Raw genomic sequence first — 15,875 nt, forward strand, 5'->3', positions numbered from 1 at the left:
GTAATCAGGCAAAAGCCCATTGAGACGATGAATCCCTATTGCAGGGTGGACATGCGGTATGAAATCAACGGTATTCCTTTTTGTAAGGCACAAGGGTTGTTAGGTGGGGGCAGGGTTGGGGGAAATGTAGAGTGCAATCCTAGCAAAACAACTCCATAAAACGTGAGATAGTTTCTGCGAGTGAACAAAATTGGAATAATAAAACTACACTTGAATCACATGAATACCTAAATTACGTTCATGAGAACCAGAGGACGTCAAAACCATTTGAGACTAGGGCGTCCCCTGGTCTAACACCGTTTGAGACTAGGCTCGAAAGAAAGCTGTCTCTGGTGTGGACCAATCCGTTTCAAAGACAATGCATATATTATCACAGTGTGTTTTTTCTTTGCATTCTGACCACAAGTATTGTGGTTAATGCAGACATGATTCCTTGTTAAATGTTTCAGTTTGGTGTTTTAACATCTTAACACCTGTTTTGTTGCCAGAAAAAAGGGGGAAACCTATTCTCATATGTTGATCTTCTTTCGCAACGTACACAGCCGACCATGCTAGGACAACAAACTAAACACAAAAAGCAGTTCTAAAGAAATCAGTTTTCAATCTAGATCTGAAAGTGCATAGCTCCAGTGGCTTTCTAATATCGGAAGGAAGAGCGTTCCAGATGGTTGCTTAAGTGCAACTGAAAGTGCGCGATGCAGTGACCGCCTTTGTTCAATAGCTAGCCAAAAGCCACCTCGAAGATGATCGGAGTTCGCGTGATGGTTTATGCTCATTGACCCGTGCCCTTGAGCCATGCCCTTGAGCCATGTGCCCCCGTGCTCGTCTCACTGGACAGGGCGGTGTAGATGGCGAAGGTGGAGAGGCTGCGAAGCTCCTTGGAGCGCGTCTCCTCCACGGTGCTGCAGAACACCTGCTCCCAGGCGTACAGCTTCAGCAGCTTGATGCCGTGCACCAGCTCGCTCGTCTGCTTAATACGCGAGCTGCTGTGCTCCTGCAATGCATCGCGCATATGCACGAAAGACAACGGTCCCCGATGCAGCCTTCAAAAGACTGTTGGGACAATCTCTGTCAGCGAGCAGGCGTAAAGGCTGGCATGGCGCGAACAGGGGCATACACAATGGCTACCTTCATCTCGACAGCGCTGATGTTCCGACACTGCACCAGGTACTCATTTAAGGCTGAGTAGATCTAGGCGTGGCCCAGGACCAGTACAGATTGCACTTGCCGCTGATGTTAGCCGTGGCCGGGAATTGAACCTAGGTGGGTGGCAGTTCATAGAGCAGTGCGCTAACCACTACGTTAACATTCCACCCATCACACACAAAGACATGCATGTAGATACAAATAAAAGAACAAAGATTCTCTGCATAGCAAGTGGTGCTATCGATCACCTATGAAGGCAGGCATGGCCAGCACCACTCCCAGCCACCGTTGTTCCCCCAGTGCTGATGTTTACACACTGCTCCAGGTACCCATTTGAGGCTGGGTCGACCTAGTAGAAGCCCGTGAACAGTTCTAATACCACTGGCAGCTGATGTTGGCCGTGGTCGAGTATCGGTTGCAGATTTCATTGCACGTTGCCCTAACCATTGTGACACTCTTCATCACAAAAACACAACCGAACGCACACACACATGCACACGTGCAGTAATACGAACACCAATAGGCTCCATTGTGAGCACCTGACCCCACTCAAAAATGTACAGACCCTGTCTCAAAGCGACCGTAACAATTTACTTTTCTTAGTGAATTGTGCCACTATTTTTCACGATAACAAAAATTACGTTGTTCAATTAAGCTTGCCACAACAATCCAAAATGTGCCTATTGGATCAATACAACGCAGCGGAAGCGCATTGCTAACCAGTCAATCATCTCCCAATTTTATTCTTCAGAATAATGATTAGAGCTTCATATGTAACACATTCAGTATACGAGATAATACAATCAGTAACATGTGTATATATGAAATACATGTGCAGCGTTATACGTAGGTGTAGAGATGAAAAGGTGAACCAGATATAAAACATTACATGTGCACATAATATATTTTTGCGATCAAATACATGCACACCACGACAAACATACATTTAACCTTTGCCCCGTGTGCTTTGTACATCACGATCATCTTAAAGCAGCATTTAAATAAAGCATACATTAAATAACAAATACGATGAATCACTTCATTAATTGGCAACAATTAGTGCAATATATTCCAACACGGAGAAAAAATGTACGCAACAGAGCATCCATCTAGTTAACAGAATGGGAAGAAAGAAAATAGGGGGTGGAGGTGGGAGGCTTAAGGGGGTGGGGGGGGGGGCTTGGGCGGAGGAGGGATGGAGGGGTACGAGTCGATCACTGAACACGACGAAGTCTCGGGTAGTGCGTTGTCTTTGTGCTGTACGCCTTTTGGCGTCCTCTGGTCTAACACCATTTGAGACTAGGCTCCAAAGAAAGCTGTCTCTGGTGTGGACCAATCAGTTTCAAAGCCAATGCATATATTATCAGAGGATGTTTTTTGTTTGCATTCTGACCACAAGCATTGTTGTTAATGCAGACATGATTCCTTGAAAAAGGTTTCAGTTCGGTGTTTTAACAACTTAACACCTAAATTTCGATTTAAAGCTTTCGTGACTGCAGGGATTCATCTTCTTGGTTCTTTCGGTAAAGTCACGTAGAAGGGAAATAATAAAATAATAAAAATTTAATATTATAAAATAATTCTCACGACGTTTCGGCCACAACGCAAGCAGCCGTTGTGGCCGAAACGTCGTGAGAATTATTTTATTATGTTCTATTTTTATTATTTTATTATTTCCCTTCTACGCTTGCGTTGTGGCCGAAACGTCGTGAGAATTGTATTTTATTATCTTTAACTTTTATTATTTTATTATTTCCCTTCTACGTGACTTTACCGAAAGAACCAAGAAGAACTTAACACAGCTGTTTTGTTGCCAGATAAAAGGGGAAAACCTATTCTCATAGTTTGGCACTGGCAAAAGGAGGTCACATGACCTCGGGTAGTTAGTTGTGCTCACCAGCGTGAGCTTCTGTGCGCGGGCAAGCTTCGTGGCGATGCAGTACTGCAGCGGAGCAAGCAGGGCGATGACGGCGGCGCCGATGAGGGCACTCACCCCGAGCAGGGAGTAGAGCAGCGACACCCCCACGATGATCTGCCGGGCAAAGCACCGGAGAGGGCACGGGAGTGAAAGGTCACTCCTAGCGCTGGGATCTCGCGTTGTTTCAGCAATCGATTTTTCCTTCGCCCATTTATTGGTGCGATCACTACAATACATCGGATAACGCGGAAATAGCTGCGAGAGAAAAAAAGTCTCGTCTCCGTTCGCACATGTGCCACAGGGGGTGACGGACGAGACTTCATGATATCGTCGGCATTATGGGCCGTGTCAAGTCGGGGTCGGCTGGTGGGGAGTTTCCCACCTTTTGGAGGCAGGATGTCAGAGCGGCAACCATTTTTTGGCTGAGTAATCCACCACAAAGTAAATTGGTCAATTACAACATTTATTCGATTGATTCCATACCTGTCAACCCCTTATCAGTGCCTACCTTATTACAGACCTAATCAGACCTTATTGGTCACCCCGTGCCCTTATAAATCTCAACGTTCGTCCTACAAAGTCCCATCACAAGGGAGAAACTCAAACAATTAGACATAAAAATGTTTGCCCGTATTGAAACGGCTTTACGCTGTATGGACCTGAAAGCTCAATTTCCCTTTACAAGAATACGGGAAACCGTGTGGGTTCACAGCTATGGAATTGACTTCATCACACTACTAGTCCCAGCTCTCTACTCCCTGCTGAGACGAGCTTGGAGTATTTGCTGTTCTTAGTTTGCGGTCCATAAGCCGGTGGTGGATATTCCACATTTTGAAGCCAACAACACCATATTAGTCATTGCTGACTTTTCATCAGGGAAAGCACCTGCTACTATTTTGAATCTAAAGGCAATTAAAAAGATGACATTTCAAAGTGAATACATCTGAGATAAATAAATTAATAGCTTAAGATTATTGTACAAGACATGCATGGTCTGTCGACTCTGTAAATTTTACTAACTTTACCGTACTTTGACAATCCACTGCTCTCGACTTTGTAACAATGATACGTAATCCAGTAACGATGTGTACGAGGGCAGTGGTTCTCATTGTGGGGTCAAAATGACCCAGTCACACTCCCAACTGTCCATGTCTTCAAATGTCCACACTTTAAGAATGCTCGCATCATAATTATGAACGAACTGATACCAGGCGTCTGACTTGTAAAAGGCAGGATCACAAGTCTCATCACAGCAGCTGGAGATGAGGATATCTTTGTGAAAGGGCTTTTGTTGTGGTTACAAAGGTGATTGTGAGTCGCGTCTCTCAGACTGACATCAAACCTGCACAGGCAGAGCCCAGAGGTTGGGGCACAGGAAGAGGAACCACATGAGCTGATTGGAGTCGACAGTCACGACGTTGGAGATGTATCTTGAGGTCATCTTCCCACGAGACACGCTGGACGTGGAGAGGTGAAGAATCTTGTCATAAATCATCGTCTGGAAAACATTGAAGAGTTTACATATAATATAGAATTTATATTTTATTACATTTATTCAACATAGCAATGTGTGATAGACGTTACCTGCGAAAGAACACAATGTATAATACATTTTAATGGATACCCATTTATATATTTGTAAATAGTGTGGTCTTAGACTTGACAGTGAATTTTATTTATAATATTGAATGCTTTTTAAATTGGGATATTGTAATGTCGAGTAATACAGTACATATGTTGAACTTCTTTCACATCGTACGTAGCCAACTGCGCTAATTGGAGTTGCTGTATCAGAGGAGTGGTAATGCAATGTGTTACGGACCCTTGGACCTGAGTTCAATCCTCGGCAAGTGCCAATATCAGTAGCAAGCTGGAATCTGAACTGGTACTGGACGCCCTTTTCAATCAATTGCACTGAGCAGGCTGGAGTACGGTCAAACAATCTCCATGGCCGACATGGATTGGCAAAGGTCTCTAAATTCACATTTAACATGTAGTAGACTTTCGCAGCCAATATTAACCATAAGAGGGTTTTTTGGTGAGATTGTGTAAATATAATTCAGTTGTTAAATCTTCCACCACAACATTGTAAAAAAAATATTAATGTTGTGGGTTTACTCTCCAACACACCGGTGTGCTGAGCTAGTAACGAATTAGCATTTTCTGTTTACCTGACAAACCTTACTAATTGACTGTGTCGGGTGGTGGCAGGTGTTACGACACATTTATATTTACGCGATCTAACCCACAAAACCTCTATTATGGTCTCTAAATTATGATTTATTCTTACAGTACAGAAATTGTCACACATTTAAAATACAATAAATGGTGGTGTAATATAAACTCAAGCGAGACAATACGAACGAAGCACGTCCACTTTTTCTCCGTCATCTTCTTTTACTTGTGAATTCCAGATAAAATGCCCGTCATAAGATTCTGTTGACCGTTTTGTGTCTGTGGCCAAATGTCCATAAACGACTGAGCTATGATCCTCCCAGCCAGCCTGTACCATGACCACTTTGGCAGCCATTATTCACCCCAGCCAGGGTTAGATTTTAATTCAGGAATCCAGAAGTGTTGGAAACTGCGGTCGGATATTGGAATTTGGCCACCTGCTCCATCCAGGGATTTCAAATTAGGTCAAATATTGAGACCTCAACTGAGCAATTTCATTAAATAAGATTCCATGTGTGTGCTATGTGCTGACATAGCAGAAAAAGCTATGATTGTGCCTATATGTAGCACTGGTGAATATCAACATTCAATATATTGCACAATGCACTGTGCTAACAATTGAAATAAGCATGTAACAAGGATTTTTTTAATGTAATTATTTGAACATACAACAGTAAAGGAAAATTATTCAAAAGAATTACATTGTTTATTATAATTATTGAAAGCAGACTGGGATCAACATATACAATAGAGAGGCAGGCCAGAGCAGGTTGGAATGCTAATGTGAATTTGATAATGCTAAGTAACACATCAACGTTCCTGTAGAGGAATGTTTTTAGTGTATATTGCCTGCTTCGACATGGATTGGAAACCTGCACACTGGCAAAGAAAATGTAACAAAAATTGAGAATGCATGCTGGGAATAACACTGAGAAAGAGAGGAACATCTGGATCCGAGATCAAATGCCAATTACGGACATCACATAGACTGTTCACGAATGTGAGTGGAATAAGGAAGGATACATTCCTCGAAGGGGTTTAATAACGAACTGACAAGCATGGTGATGAAGTGCTAGCAGGGCGACCACCACAGAGATGGAGCGATGGGGCTAGCTTATGTGCAGGATTTAGATAGATTATATAATTGCAAGACCATGAGGGATGACGTAGGCAGGTATTCATCGAGCAGTGGATAAATTATATTTAATTGACTACTGCAGTGTAAGTGTTACAAATATTAGTGGCAGTATTTATTTAAGCCTCACTCAATGCATTACAAATATTTTCTTTTTGAATTTCAAAGGTGAAGATTTTCATTTCATTCTGCAATTAGGGTATAAATGAAAAGCACTTTTCTAGCCAAGGTCTTCCTAATCATAAGGCCCTTCCTTATAAGAATGTCCTGTTTGGTTACAAATTGGACAAATGAGAATGACTTGCTGAATAAAATTGAATGAGTTGAGCACAACATATTCTGTTCTGTGGCAATTCTAATCTAAAGCACTCATTCACTCAAAGTCTGCGATTAATTGAGATTGGGTATGTTATATATTGTGATCAGCTCTTAAAGAGAAGGTGGATTATGCACATGGAAAACCTGGACTTTCTAAAACTCTGGGTTGAGAGAAATACGAAGCGTTGTTCTACAACATGAGAACGTGTAATGACCATAGCAGGGGAGCAATAGATGTGTACTGCCAGAGGTGGATGGCTTGTTCAGAGGGTAAGTAAAATGTCGGAGCACTTACCTGGTGCCCCTGATATTCTGGGGATGACTCTAGGCAGCCACACATAATTAAACTGTATTCAGAAGTAAAGCAAGTTTACAGCTTCAGCCTTATCAACAATTTCTGCACAAAATAATTATCGTTACATTTGGCAATGAACTTAACTGAACCTCTGAGACTTGAAAATATACCATTGGTACCTCATTTGCCAGTAAAAAAATATGATAATTGGTTTTTAACCCTTTAATCTGGCAAAAAAAACTGACACCTTTTTTACGAGGAGTCATGTTTGCATAAACCACAATACCTGCAATCATAATGCAAACAAAACACATAACTCTGATAATGAATGCACTGTCCTTGAAGTTGATTGGTCCACACCCGAGACAGCTTTCCTTAGAGCCTAGTCTCACATGGGTTGGACCAGATGACTAGGCTCTAAGGAAAGCTGTCTCGGGTGTGAACCAATCAACTTCAAGGACAGTGCATACATTATCAGAGTTATGTTTTTGTTTGCATTATGACTGCAGGTATTGTGGTCTATGCAAATATGAATCCTCGTAAAAAAGGTGTCAGTTTTGTTGCCAGATTAAAGGGTAAAAAACAAATAATCACTTGAAAATATAGTTTTTTACATGGAATGAACACTTTGTTCAGGGCATTTCCAAGCTGTGCCCCCTCGTGTAGACAAAAAATAATGGATGTTACTTTGGGGAAGGGGAGGGGGGGACCCACAAAAACCAAACCTGCACCGCCGCACGGAACTTGATGCCCGTCTCGATGGCCTTGTAGTAGGAGGCCTGCAGCAGGGTGCGCTGCAGCACCAACGAGAAGAAGAGCAGCACGGACAGCACGTACGCGTTGGCCAGGAACTCGCGCGAGGAGATGAAGTACACGCCAAGCTGGTGCACCTGGCCAGGCAAAAGCGGGTGGCCGTGTTCGTCAGGGCCCTTTGGCAATGGCAGGTGGCCACACCTGTGTACTCTGCCACGAGCAACATTTGAAAGTATTAATAATAATGATTAATTATTAAATTTCTAAAAAAGAATGAATTGTTATTGAGATTTGTTTCAGTTGCCACACTATAATAACGTCAGCTGTAGAATGTATCAGGGTTGTCAAAGGGAGGGGTCTGTCTTGACTGGTGTCCTGAGGCCTAAAACATATTGAGGAGCCAAACAGACTATGCATTTTCTTGGTTCTTTCGGTAAAGTCACGTAGAAGGGAAGTAATAAAATAATAAAAATAAAACATAATAAAATAATTATTTTATTCTACGTGACTTTATTATGTTTTATTTTTATTATGTTATTACTTCCCTTCTACGTGGCTTTACCGAAAGAACCAAGAAGATGAATCCCTGCAGTCACGAAAGCTTTAAATCGAATAAAGGCTATGCATTATTAGGGCTCTCAAAAATAACGATCGTGAAAAATATTTCATCAGCGAAGCCGCAATGAGTCTCACAACAAATTTTTAGGAGGGTCCGTCATTGCGATGTTTGGCCAATTCCATTTGCGAAGAAGTTGAAATTTCAAGATAAATCTTACGCATAATAAAGGCAACACTGAACACTGCAGTCAGTTGACCACTTTGTAGCCCCAATTTTACGACACTTGGCACACCCGAGTGACCCATCCAATACCAACGAGGGTCAGCTCCACTTAGCTTCTGAGATCTGATAAGATTGAATGTATTTAGGGTCAATTGGTTATGAAATTGTTTGAGGATAAACAAGCCATGAAAAAACACGGTACATATATTTTTACACACCAGTTTTTGCTCTGTTACAGTCTGGAATTAATCATTTAAGCTCTTTGTTAATCCGCTGTTGGATGAAGGCCTCCCCATGCCATGTCTTTCATGAGGAATGTTTGATCACATCAATCTTTGCTGGTCAGTGTTGATTGGTGAAGGAGATGAGGACCAGTTCAGATATTACTCAGCACTGATGTTAGCCTTGGCCAGGAATCAAACTCATGTCGCCAGGTTCATTGCCCAGTGACCTATTCACTCCAATAGCACTCTACCCCTGTTTGATATGAAGTCACTTAAAGATAAACACTAGATTATTAGTAGAAAGTGGTCACTTAATAGTGGGCTAACTACTGCCCCACCACTCTACCTATGTCTGGTATTGGGCCACTTCAGAGATAAACACTGCATAAGTGGTGGTTTAATAGCTAGCTACATTGGGGTGAAAAGGACATCTATAGAGAACATGGGTTGGCTCTCTTTGCCAATGAAAGCATGCTTGCATTAGGGCCTCCATCGGTCCTGATTTTCCCAGCACCATCCCCTTTTTTTTGAGGTGGACTTCGATGGAAATTTGTAAATCTACCCGAGACATTACAAGTCCTGGTTTTTGTCAATTTGCGTAATATTATACCACTCAATGCATTGCATACACGTGAAATCCCCCCTCTTCTGGTATCTGTGAGATATTCCCATGATATGTTTTGGGTTTTTTTTTGTTACCTCAGAAGTAGCAACCATTGCATAAATGTGCGAGTGAATGCTCACGTGAAATTTCAATAATTTGGTGCATTTGGTATTTGTTGCATTAATATACCGCAGGGCTATTACGAAGGCTATGCTTCAGACAGATATAGTCTTCCAGCAGAGACCAATATTGCACCTCCGATTATGACGGGTGGCTATGTACAGTGCGAAAAAAGTTCAACATATATACATATGTAATCCGATTTGAGAATTTGTGAGTAATTTTCCAAATTGATAAATTTGGACCATGGATGGAAGAGATCCCCTGAATGAGGTCAGGGGATCTCCATCGTTCCACTGTGAAGCAGACGGCCTCGTATTTGCATGGTTACTACACCCGCAGTAATAACCTGTGGCTTCAGCTGCTGCTCGTCGTTGTTGAGGTGGTGCACGATGCCGTATATGCAGAGGGGCCCAGTGAAGGCCAGCAGGTCGGCCATGTAGCGCAGCACGCTGCTCACGAGGATGGGACGGCCAAACGTGCGGAACACCGAGCGCCAGAGCGAAGGCACAACCTCCTGTCGCGCCTCACACTCGCGCTATCGACACACGGAGCATTGTTGCAACATTTCTTTTGTCAGAATAGGGGACTGATTAATGTAAAAAACTTTACCAAATTGCAATTGATTTTCAAACAATGCCAGTTGTTATTTTTGTTGCGTATCGTGTGGTTTTGCATTGAACGAGGAAGCTTATCTAACAGAAGGTGGTCTTTGCCAATACACATTTATCAATTCACCAGCACTGTTTTTTTTGCCTACCGCTGCTTATTGTCAAAACCGGTCCTGAGTTTGCTTTATTGAAGGAATGCGTGCTCCCAGAATGCTGAGTGGCTGATGGAATATGTAAAAATTAGTATCAATTATTTACATTGTCTCAGCATACATTTTTTTTAATTAAATGTTTGTTTTACTCTTAAATTGCTGAGCCAAAAAGCAGTCCAAGTTGTAAATTACATTTTTTACAGTTTGGTAAATGAACTAAGAAAATTATGAGGTCATATAATTGTCATACTACCAATGATATATTTTTAATAAGCCCATTCTATAATTATTAAGTTAGTGAATAATAACCTTCTATTTAGAACTTTTATTATTGTGTTTGATACTTTATACATATTTTTTCAGGAAATAAAACACTTAAGAAACATAACATTGGCAAGAACAACCGCGACATAACGACATTCTCCAAAAAGGGGCGAAACAATTACTATACATCTTAGACCGTAAACTATATCGCAATATCGCCACATCACGACAACCCCTCATGTGCACATCCACAGTTGCATACGACGCCACCTTGTGTTCCTGGAAGGAATTTTGCAGAATGATGTAGTTGCTGAGAGCTCGCATGCCGATGGGCAGTTTGCCGATGTCTTCCAGGTCTATTAGCCGTTTCTGGGCCAGGCTGATGAGGTTTCCGAGCCACCAGTAAGTGGACTGCGAGAGCAGGTTCACGAAGGGATGCATAAATCGCACACCCAGGTCCAGGAGGTCATCCGGAGGGTTCACCTTCAGCGGCTTCCGAAAGAATATGTACCTCTGTGAAAAACATACAAGCACGTCAAGCAGGTGTTGTTGTCGCTGTTGGCTCAGTGGTGAACATTGGCGTGCCGTGCCCGCTGTCTTTGAGGATTAAATGAGGCGTGTCACTTCATGTCATAGGTGCATCGAAAAGCTTACTGGTTTGGCCATGTTTGTTTGTTGTAGTACATAGTTGGACTGATGGCCTTAATCTAAGTTGTCTTGTGGTTGTTGTTGTTGTTTGACTTGCATCCCACTGGGATTTTTGCACACAGCGTTGGTGTACGGTGTTTTTTCTGCAATATTTTTCTGTCTTTTCTTGTATTTTCTGTTTGCACTCAGTCACATTCACTTTAAGATGTTTTTTTTGTTCATGTTTTTGTTTGTTGCGGTTGCACCCGATTCAAGAGCCGAATGGCTCACAGGGCTATACCAAATAAATAAACTTGAACTTGAGCATGTAACGGGAAAAAAACAATAACTGCAAGCATTGAAGAAGATCTATACACATCTGTGGATTTTATTTCTGGTCTTCGTGTAAATGAGGGACAAATCCTCACTAGTTTATTTTTAATTTCTTGCAATTTAGCGTGTAAAACTGAATGCCAGCTGAGTCTATGGCAAAACAATGTATCTCCCCAGCTCTCCCACATATCCACCTCTGCTTTGCATTTCACATGCGGTGATTCTGGGGAGGTAGTGTGTGGCTGTTCAGGAATTGAACGCCAATTGTGGGAGTATTTGGAGCCCCGACTGCAGAGTGCACAAGAATTTGTCAGCTGAAATTGTGGGCCACGTTGATGCAGGCAGCTGAGGAGGTGTTTTTTTTTTAATGCGTGGCTTAAAATAACTTCGTGGACGATCACTTGATAGCCATATTGGAGCATCGTTTGCCACTTTTTGGCTTCACTCAGCAGACATGAGATGCAGCAAAGGCTCTCTATGCATGTCAAGAGATCCATGGGGATGAATAGATATAGCAAAGCTTGAGTGACTGGGCATCTGTGCACGTAGGTAGTGTCTACAGTACAATACTCGAGAGTTAGCAAACAGACAGCCACCTTGGGACAGTGTACCTTTCAGCACTGGTGTGTTCATGGGCCACATTACTTCAGGCAACCCAATAATATTTGTTTAACAGGATCTCCTCTGCTGACGAGGTTCAGAAAATCGAAACCGGTCCACCATTTACCTCCCGGGACAACGCTAGCCTAGAAAGCATTGGTCCAGAAGGCCCATTAGGTTGATGGACAAATATAATGTTGATTTATGTTTTTTAGTTGGAAGGAGAGACCTTTGTACTTTTATTTTTTGTAATGTGTGTCCATGATCTCGCCCATGTCTATCACTCCCATCATATCTCACTCCACTCCCATCTACACATTCTCTGCGACAGCGAGCAATGCTTTCTGTTGAAGCCCCCAGTCAACCTTCGCTGAGTGGGAGGTAGCTCGTTCTCCTATGCTGCACCCCATAGTCTAACACCCCCCCCCCCAGCTTTCTGTGCTGTAGACTCCCTGTTCAAGCCTCGGCCCATTGTGAGACGCTTTGAATGTAGATTCTAGATATTTTCAATTTGTATTACATGCTGTTGTCATCCAATTCATTGGCATCCTATGAGTGACTGTCTCTTTCTCGCTACAAAATTAATATGCTCACCGTTTTTCTACAACACCTCCAGATGCCGTTGCATTAGGATGCAAAATAAATTCTGCATTCTATTGCAAATGTTGCCAGAATCAGCATCTTTATTTATCCTGGCAGGATCCCCATAGCCACTTGGTTTCCAATAAGTAGAAGGAGAAATCACTTGACGTGTGTGAATATGTATCCTTCTCATTAAGTGCACACTCGCTCAATGTATTCAATACAAGAGGTGTAAGTATACAACATTACTTTCTGGTTTTTATTGCGACGATTATTTTGTTTTACCCCTCGTTAATTTTCGTAACCATTTTCACTCGAATAAATGTCACTTATTTGAACAAACAAGTAAATTGAAAACCAATGTAGAGAGATGATTGCAGAGTCGTGCATAGTGCAACACTATTTGCCATTAAATGGGGGGCAAGAAAAACACGTGTGTGTGTGCGGCAAAGTGGGTGGCGCAGATGGTGTAGTCATCTCGGGCAGTTAACCCATAAGACCTGGGTCTGCCATGTCACCTCTTGCCAGCGAGCATTCCACACTTAACGTAGCCTCGAAGTGCACCCAGCCTGGCACACGTGCTCTGGTGACGTCACGGCCAACTTAGTTGGGAAAACGACGGCTGTTGGTATATTTGTGTGTAGACCGAGCAGAGGGACACCGATGCGTGAGACATTCACATCCGATGAGGTGGGGAAGGATGTATGTATGTGAGGAACCACTCAAGTATTTATAGTTTCTGACTAAGCACTTATTCACATTCTCTAAAATCTGACACCGAGGATCTCCATCCCATTGGGTCACGTGAGAAGATAGAACATTGTCGGCCCTTATTGCTGAGGGTTCTCATGTGCTATTGGACAGGTGGTTGCTATGAATGTGCCAAGTCAGTGACAATCGAGTGTTAACAATAACTTAGAATCCATTTTTGGGTGAAGGCCTATCCATGCCACGTTAGTTATGAAGTTTGTGTGACCATAATTCACACATGCTGGTCAGTGCAGGTTAGTTAAGGGGACAGAGGAATGGACCGTTTCAAATATCACCCTCCGCCAATGTTAGCTGTGACTAGGAATGGAAGTCAGGTCGCTGGTTTCAAAGTGCAGTTCACTAACCAATGCGTCATCCAAATTAAGTGTTACGTGAAATTGGAAAAAAAGGCCGATTTTATAATATTACATTTGGTTTCACAGACTCTGATCGTCACCTTTCAGGCATTAGGCCCACATGAGTCAGGAATCCTCTTGGATTAATCAACGGATAAACTGTAAAGCTGCCGCCCATGCAACTGCTTGTTTATGCCACCACGGATGGAAGAGCCTCTGCTAAAGAGTGGTCTATAGAGCTGCTCTAAAGGGGATTTGGTTTACTTTTACACTTTGGCCAGGCATCCCAGAGGAGGTGAGAATACCCAAACTTTATCCCAACCACACATGGCCTGCCGATCGATCCACTGACTGTGGTGTATCCATTTATCCTGATTGGTGGACAAGGGCGGAGGGATTTAAGACACATTCCCATTGTTGCAACTTCCAGGCCTGGAGATTGGGCTGGCAGCCTGAAACTATCAACGATTTTTTTTATATTACCAGGTAAGGCCCACTGAGCTGTGTAGCGCTTTTTGCAGAAGCGAGCTGGCCACAAATGATAGCTCAACGAAGTGGCTTATCATGTGGAAATTTATCGCAGCCAAATACGCAAAATGCATGTTTCTAAATGTGAAGGGAAAAACCGGAGGACCTGGAGAAAAATCCACACGACCACAGGGAGAACATTCAAATTCCAACTATATAAAACCCACGACCTCCAATATACCAGGCAAGGTAGTTAACATCTTGCCACCTCTGTGTGTTAACCATTATACGATGGCAGCATGCAATCTTTCAGTACAGCAATGAAAACGCAACATTAAAAATAAACACGTGAATGAATGTGAACGTGTATTTTTTTTCTACCCAGTATATATAGTAAATAAATATGGGAATCAAACAGCCATACACGTGACACTGGCATTTGTGACAGGAGAATATATGAGCATGCAGCTGTGAAATAAGAATTGTAGACATCCTTGTCATGGCGCCATTGGATCCACCAATGGTGGCTGACACGTGGTTGCCTCCCAATTACAGTGAACAGCACTGGTGCCAGCCCAAAAATAGGCTCGGAAGAATTACATAATAAAATGGACAAAGGGTGTAAGGCTAACCCTCGTGTAAAATTAGCCACGGTTGTAAATGCAACTCTCAGATGTAACAGCAAGGAGTACAAGGACTGGAAAATGGCAGTGTCAGTGTTTGAAATGAGGCTTGAAATCAGCAAACGGGAAAGATGGTGTAGCTTGTGTAATTATGTCTGGGTCAGGTGGTGTGCTGGAATGGTTAGTTTAACAGATGCACAGATCCCAGTGGGGGAGCAATGGGAAGATGCACCCAAGGATACAATAAACACTCCACCATCTGTAGAGACCAGAATTGCCCTTGGGGCGAGTAGCAGTTAAAATAATGAAATAGCCAATATTGAGTTGTGTAGCATGGTTGACCCAGACCGTGGTGCAAGGAATGACTTAGGGCCCTTGTGCAATTTCCTCCTACCTCTTTGTAACATAGCACCTGGGCCCTTTTGCCCGTGGGCCTTGGTGAATTTGCCCAGCTTGCACACTCGATTTCTGCCAATATGAGGTATTATTTACTCTTTGGCACATGCCAAAGCATATCACTGTGCTGTTGTGGCATGCACAGATTCAACGATAATGGATTCATTGGCAGCTCTGCAATTAACAAGCATCTTGCCATTGGCATCACACCGATTGGTTTGATATTGTCAGTATTAAAGGCTGTTCAATAAAATGCTGTTACAAAACAAATATGGTGGCATATAGAGGTTGTTTCTATGGTGATTTTGTTTGTCTTTCATCGATTCAGTTGGATAGACATTTGGAGGTTTGCATTTTCACGAGGCCTCACGCTAAAATACCCTCGGCCCTCCGTAACATTGTGCAAAACGGGATATGGAATTAAGATTGACAATTGGCAGCCAGGCAGAAACACATATGGACACGTGGGAATAAAAATCACTGTCTGACAGACAAAGAGGCTGACTCACCCGGAGTCGGATGATGTTAACCTCCAAGCAGAGGAAGAGTGCATAGATTAAGACGAGCAACGCGGTGATGCAGAAGCGCAACTCGCTGGGCCCCACGCCGTGCTGGCAGAACTGAACCAGCTTCAGCAGCTTCAT

The 15,875-nt window shown here is 42.8% G+C and overlaps 1 protein-coding gene across 1 annotated transcript in view; it reads right to left on the reverse strand.

Moving 5' to 3' along the window:
• LOC144720450 (ATP-binding cassette sub-family C member 8-like) overlaps window positions 1-15,875 on the reverse strand; it is a 71,771-nt gene extending 55,896 nt beyond the window's left edge. The window contains exons 1-7 of the mRNA XM_078597252.1: window positions 15,741-15,875; window positions 10,767-11,009; window positions 9,819-10,007; window positions 7,713-7,877; window positions 4,407-4,562; window positions 3,044-3,178; window positions 781-994 (exon numbers count right to left, since the gene is read on the reverse strand). Coding sequence (XP_078453378.1) covers window positions 781-994; window positions 3,044-3,178; window positions 4,407-4,562; window positions 7,713-7,877; window positions 9,819-10,007; window positions 10,767-11,009; window positions 15,741-15,875 — 1,237 coding nt within the window. The remainder of the gene's footprint in view (window positions 1-780; window positions 995-3,043; window positions 3,179-4,406; window positions 4,563-7,712; window positions 7,878-9,818; window positions 10,008-10,766; window positions 11,010-15,740) is intronic.

Source organism: Lampetra planeri, chromosome 8 (genome assembly GCF_965212315.1).
Source record: "Lampetra planeri chromosome 8, kcLamPlan1.2.h2, whole genome shotgun sequence".
Taxonomy (NCBI): domain Eukaryota; kingdom Metazoa; phylum Chordata; class Hyperoartia; order Petromyzontiformes; family Petromyzontidae; genus Lampetra; species Lampetra planeri.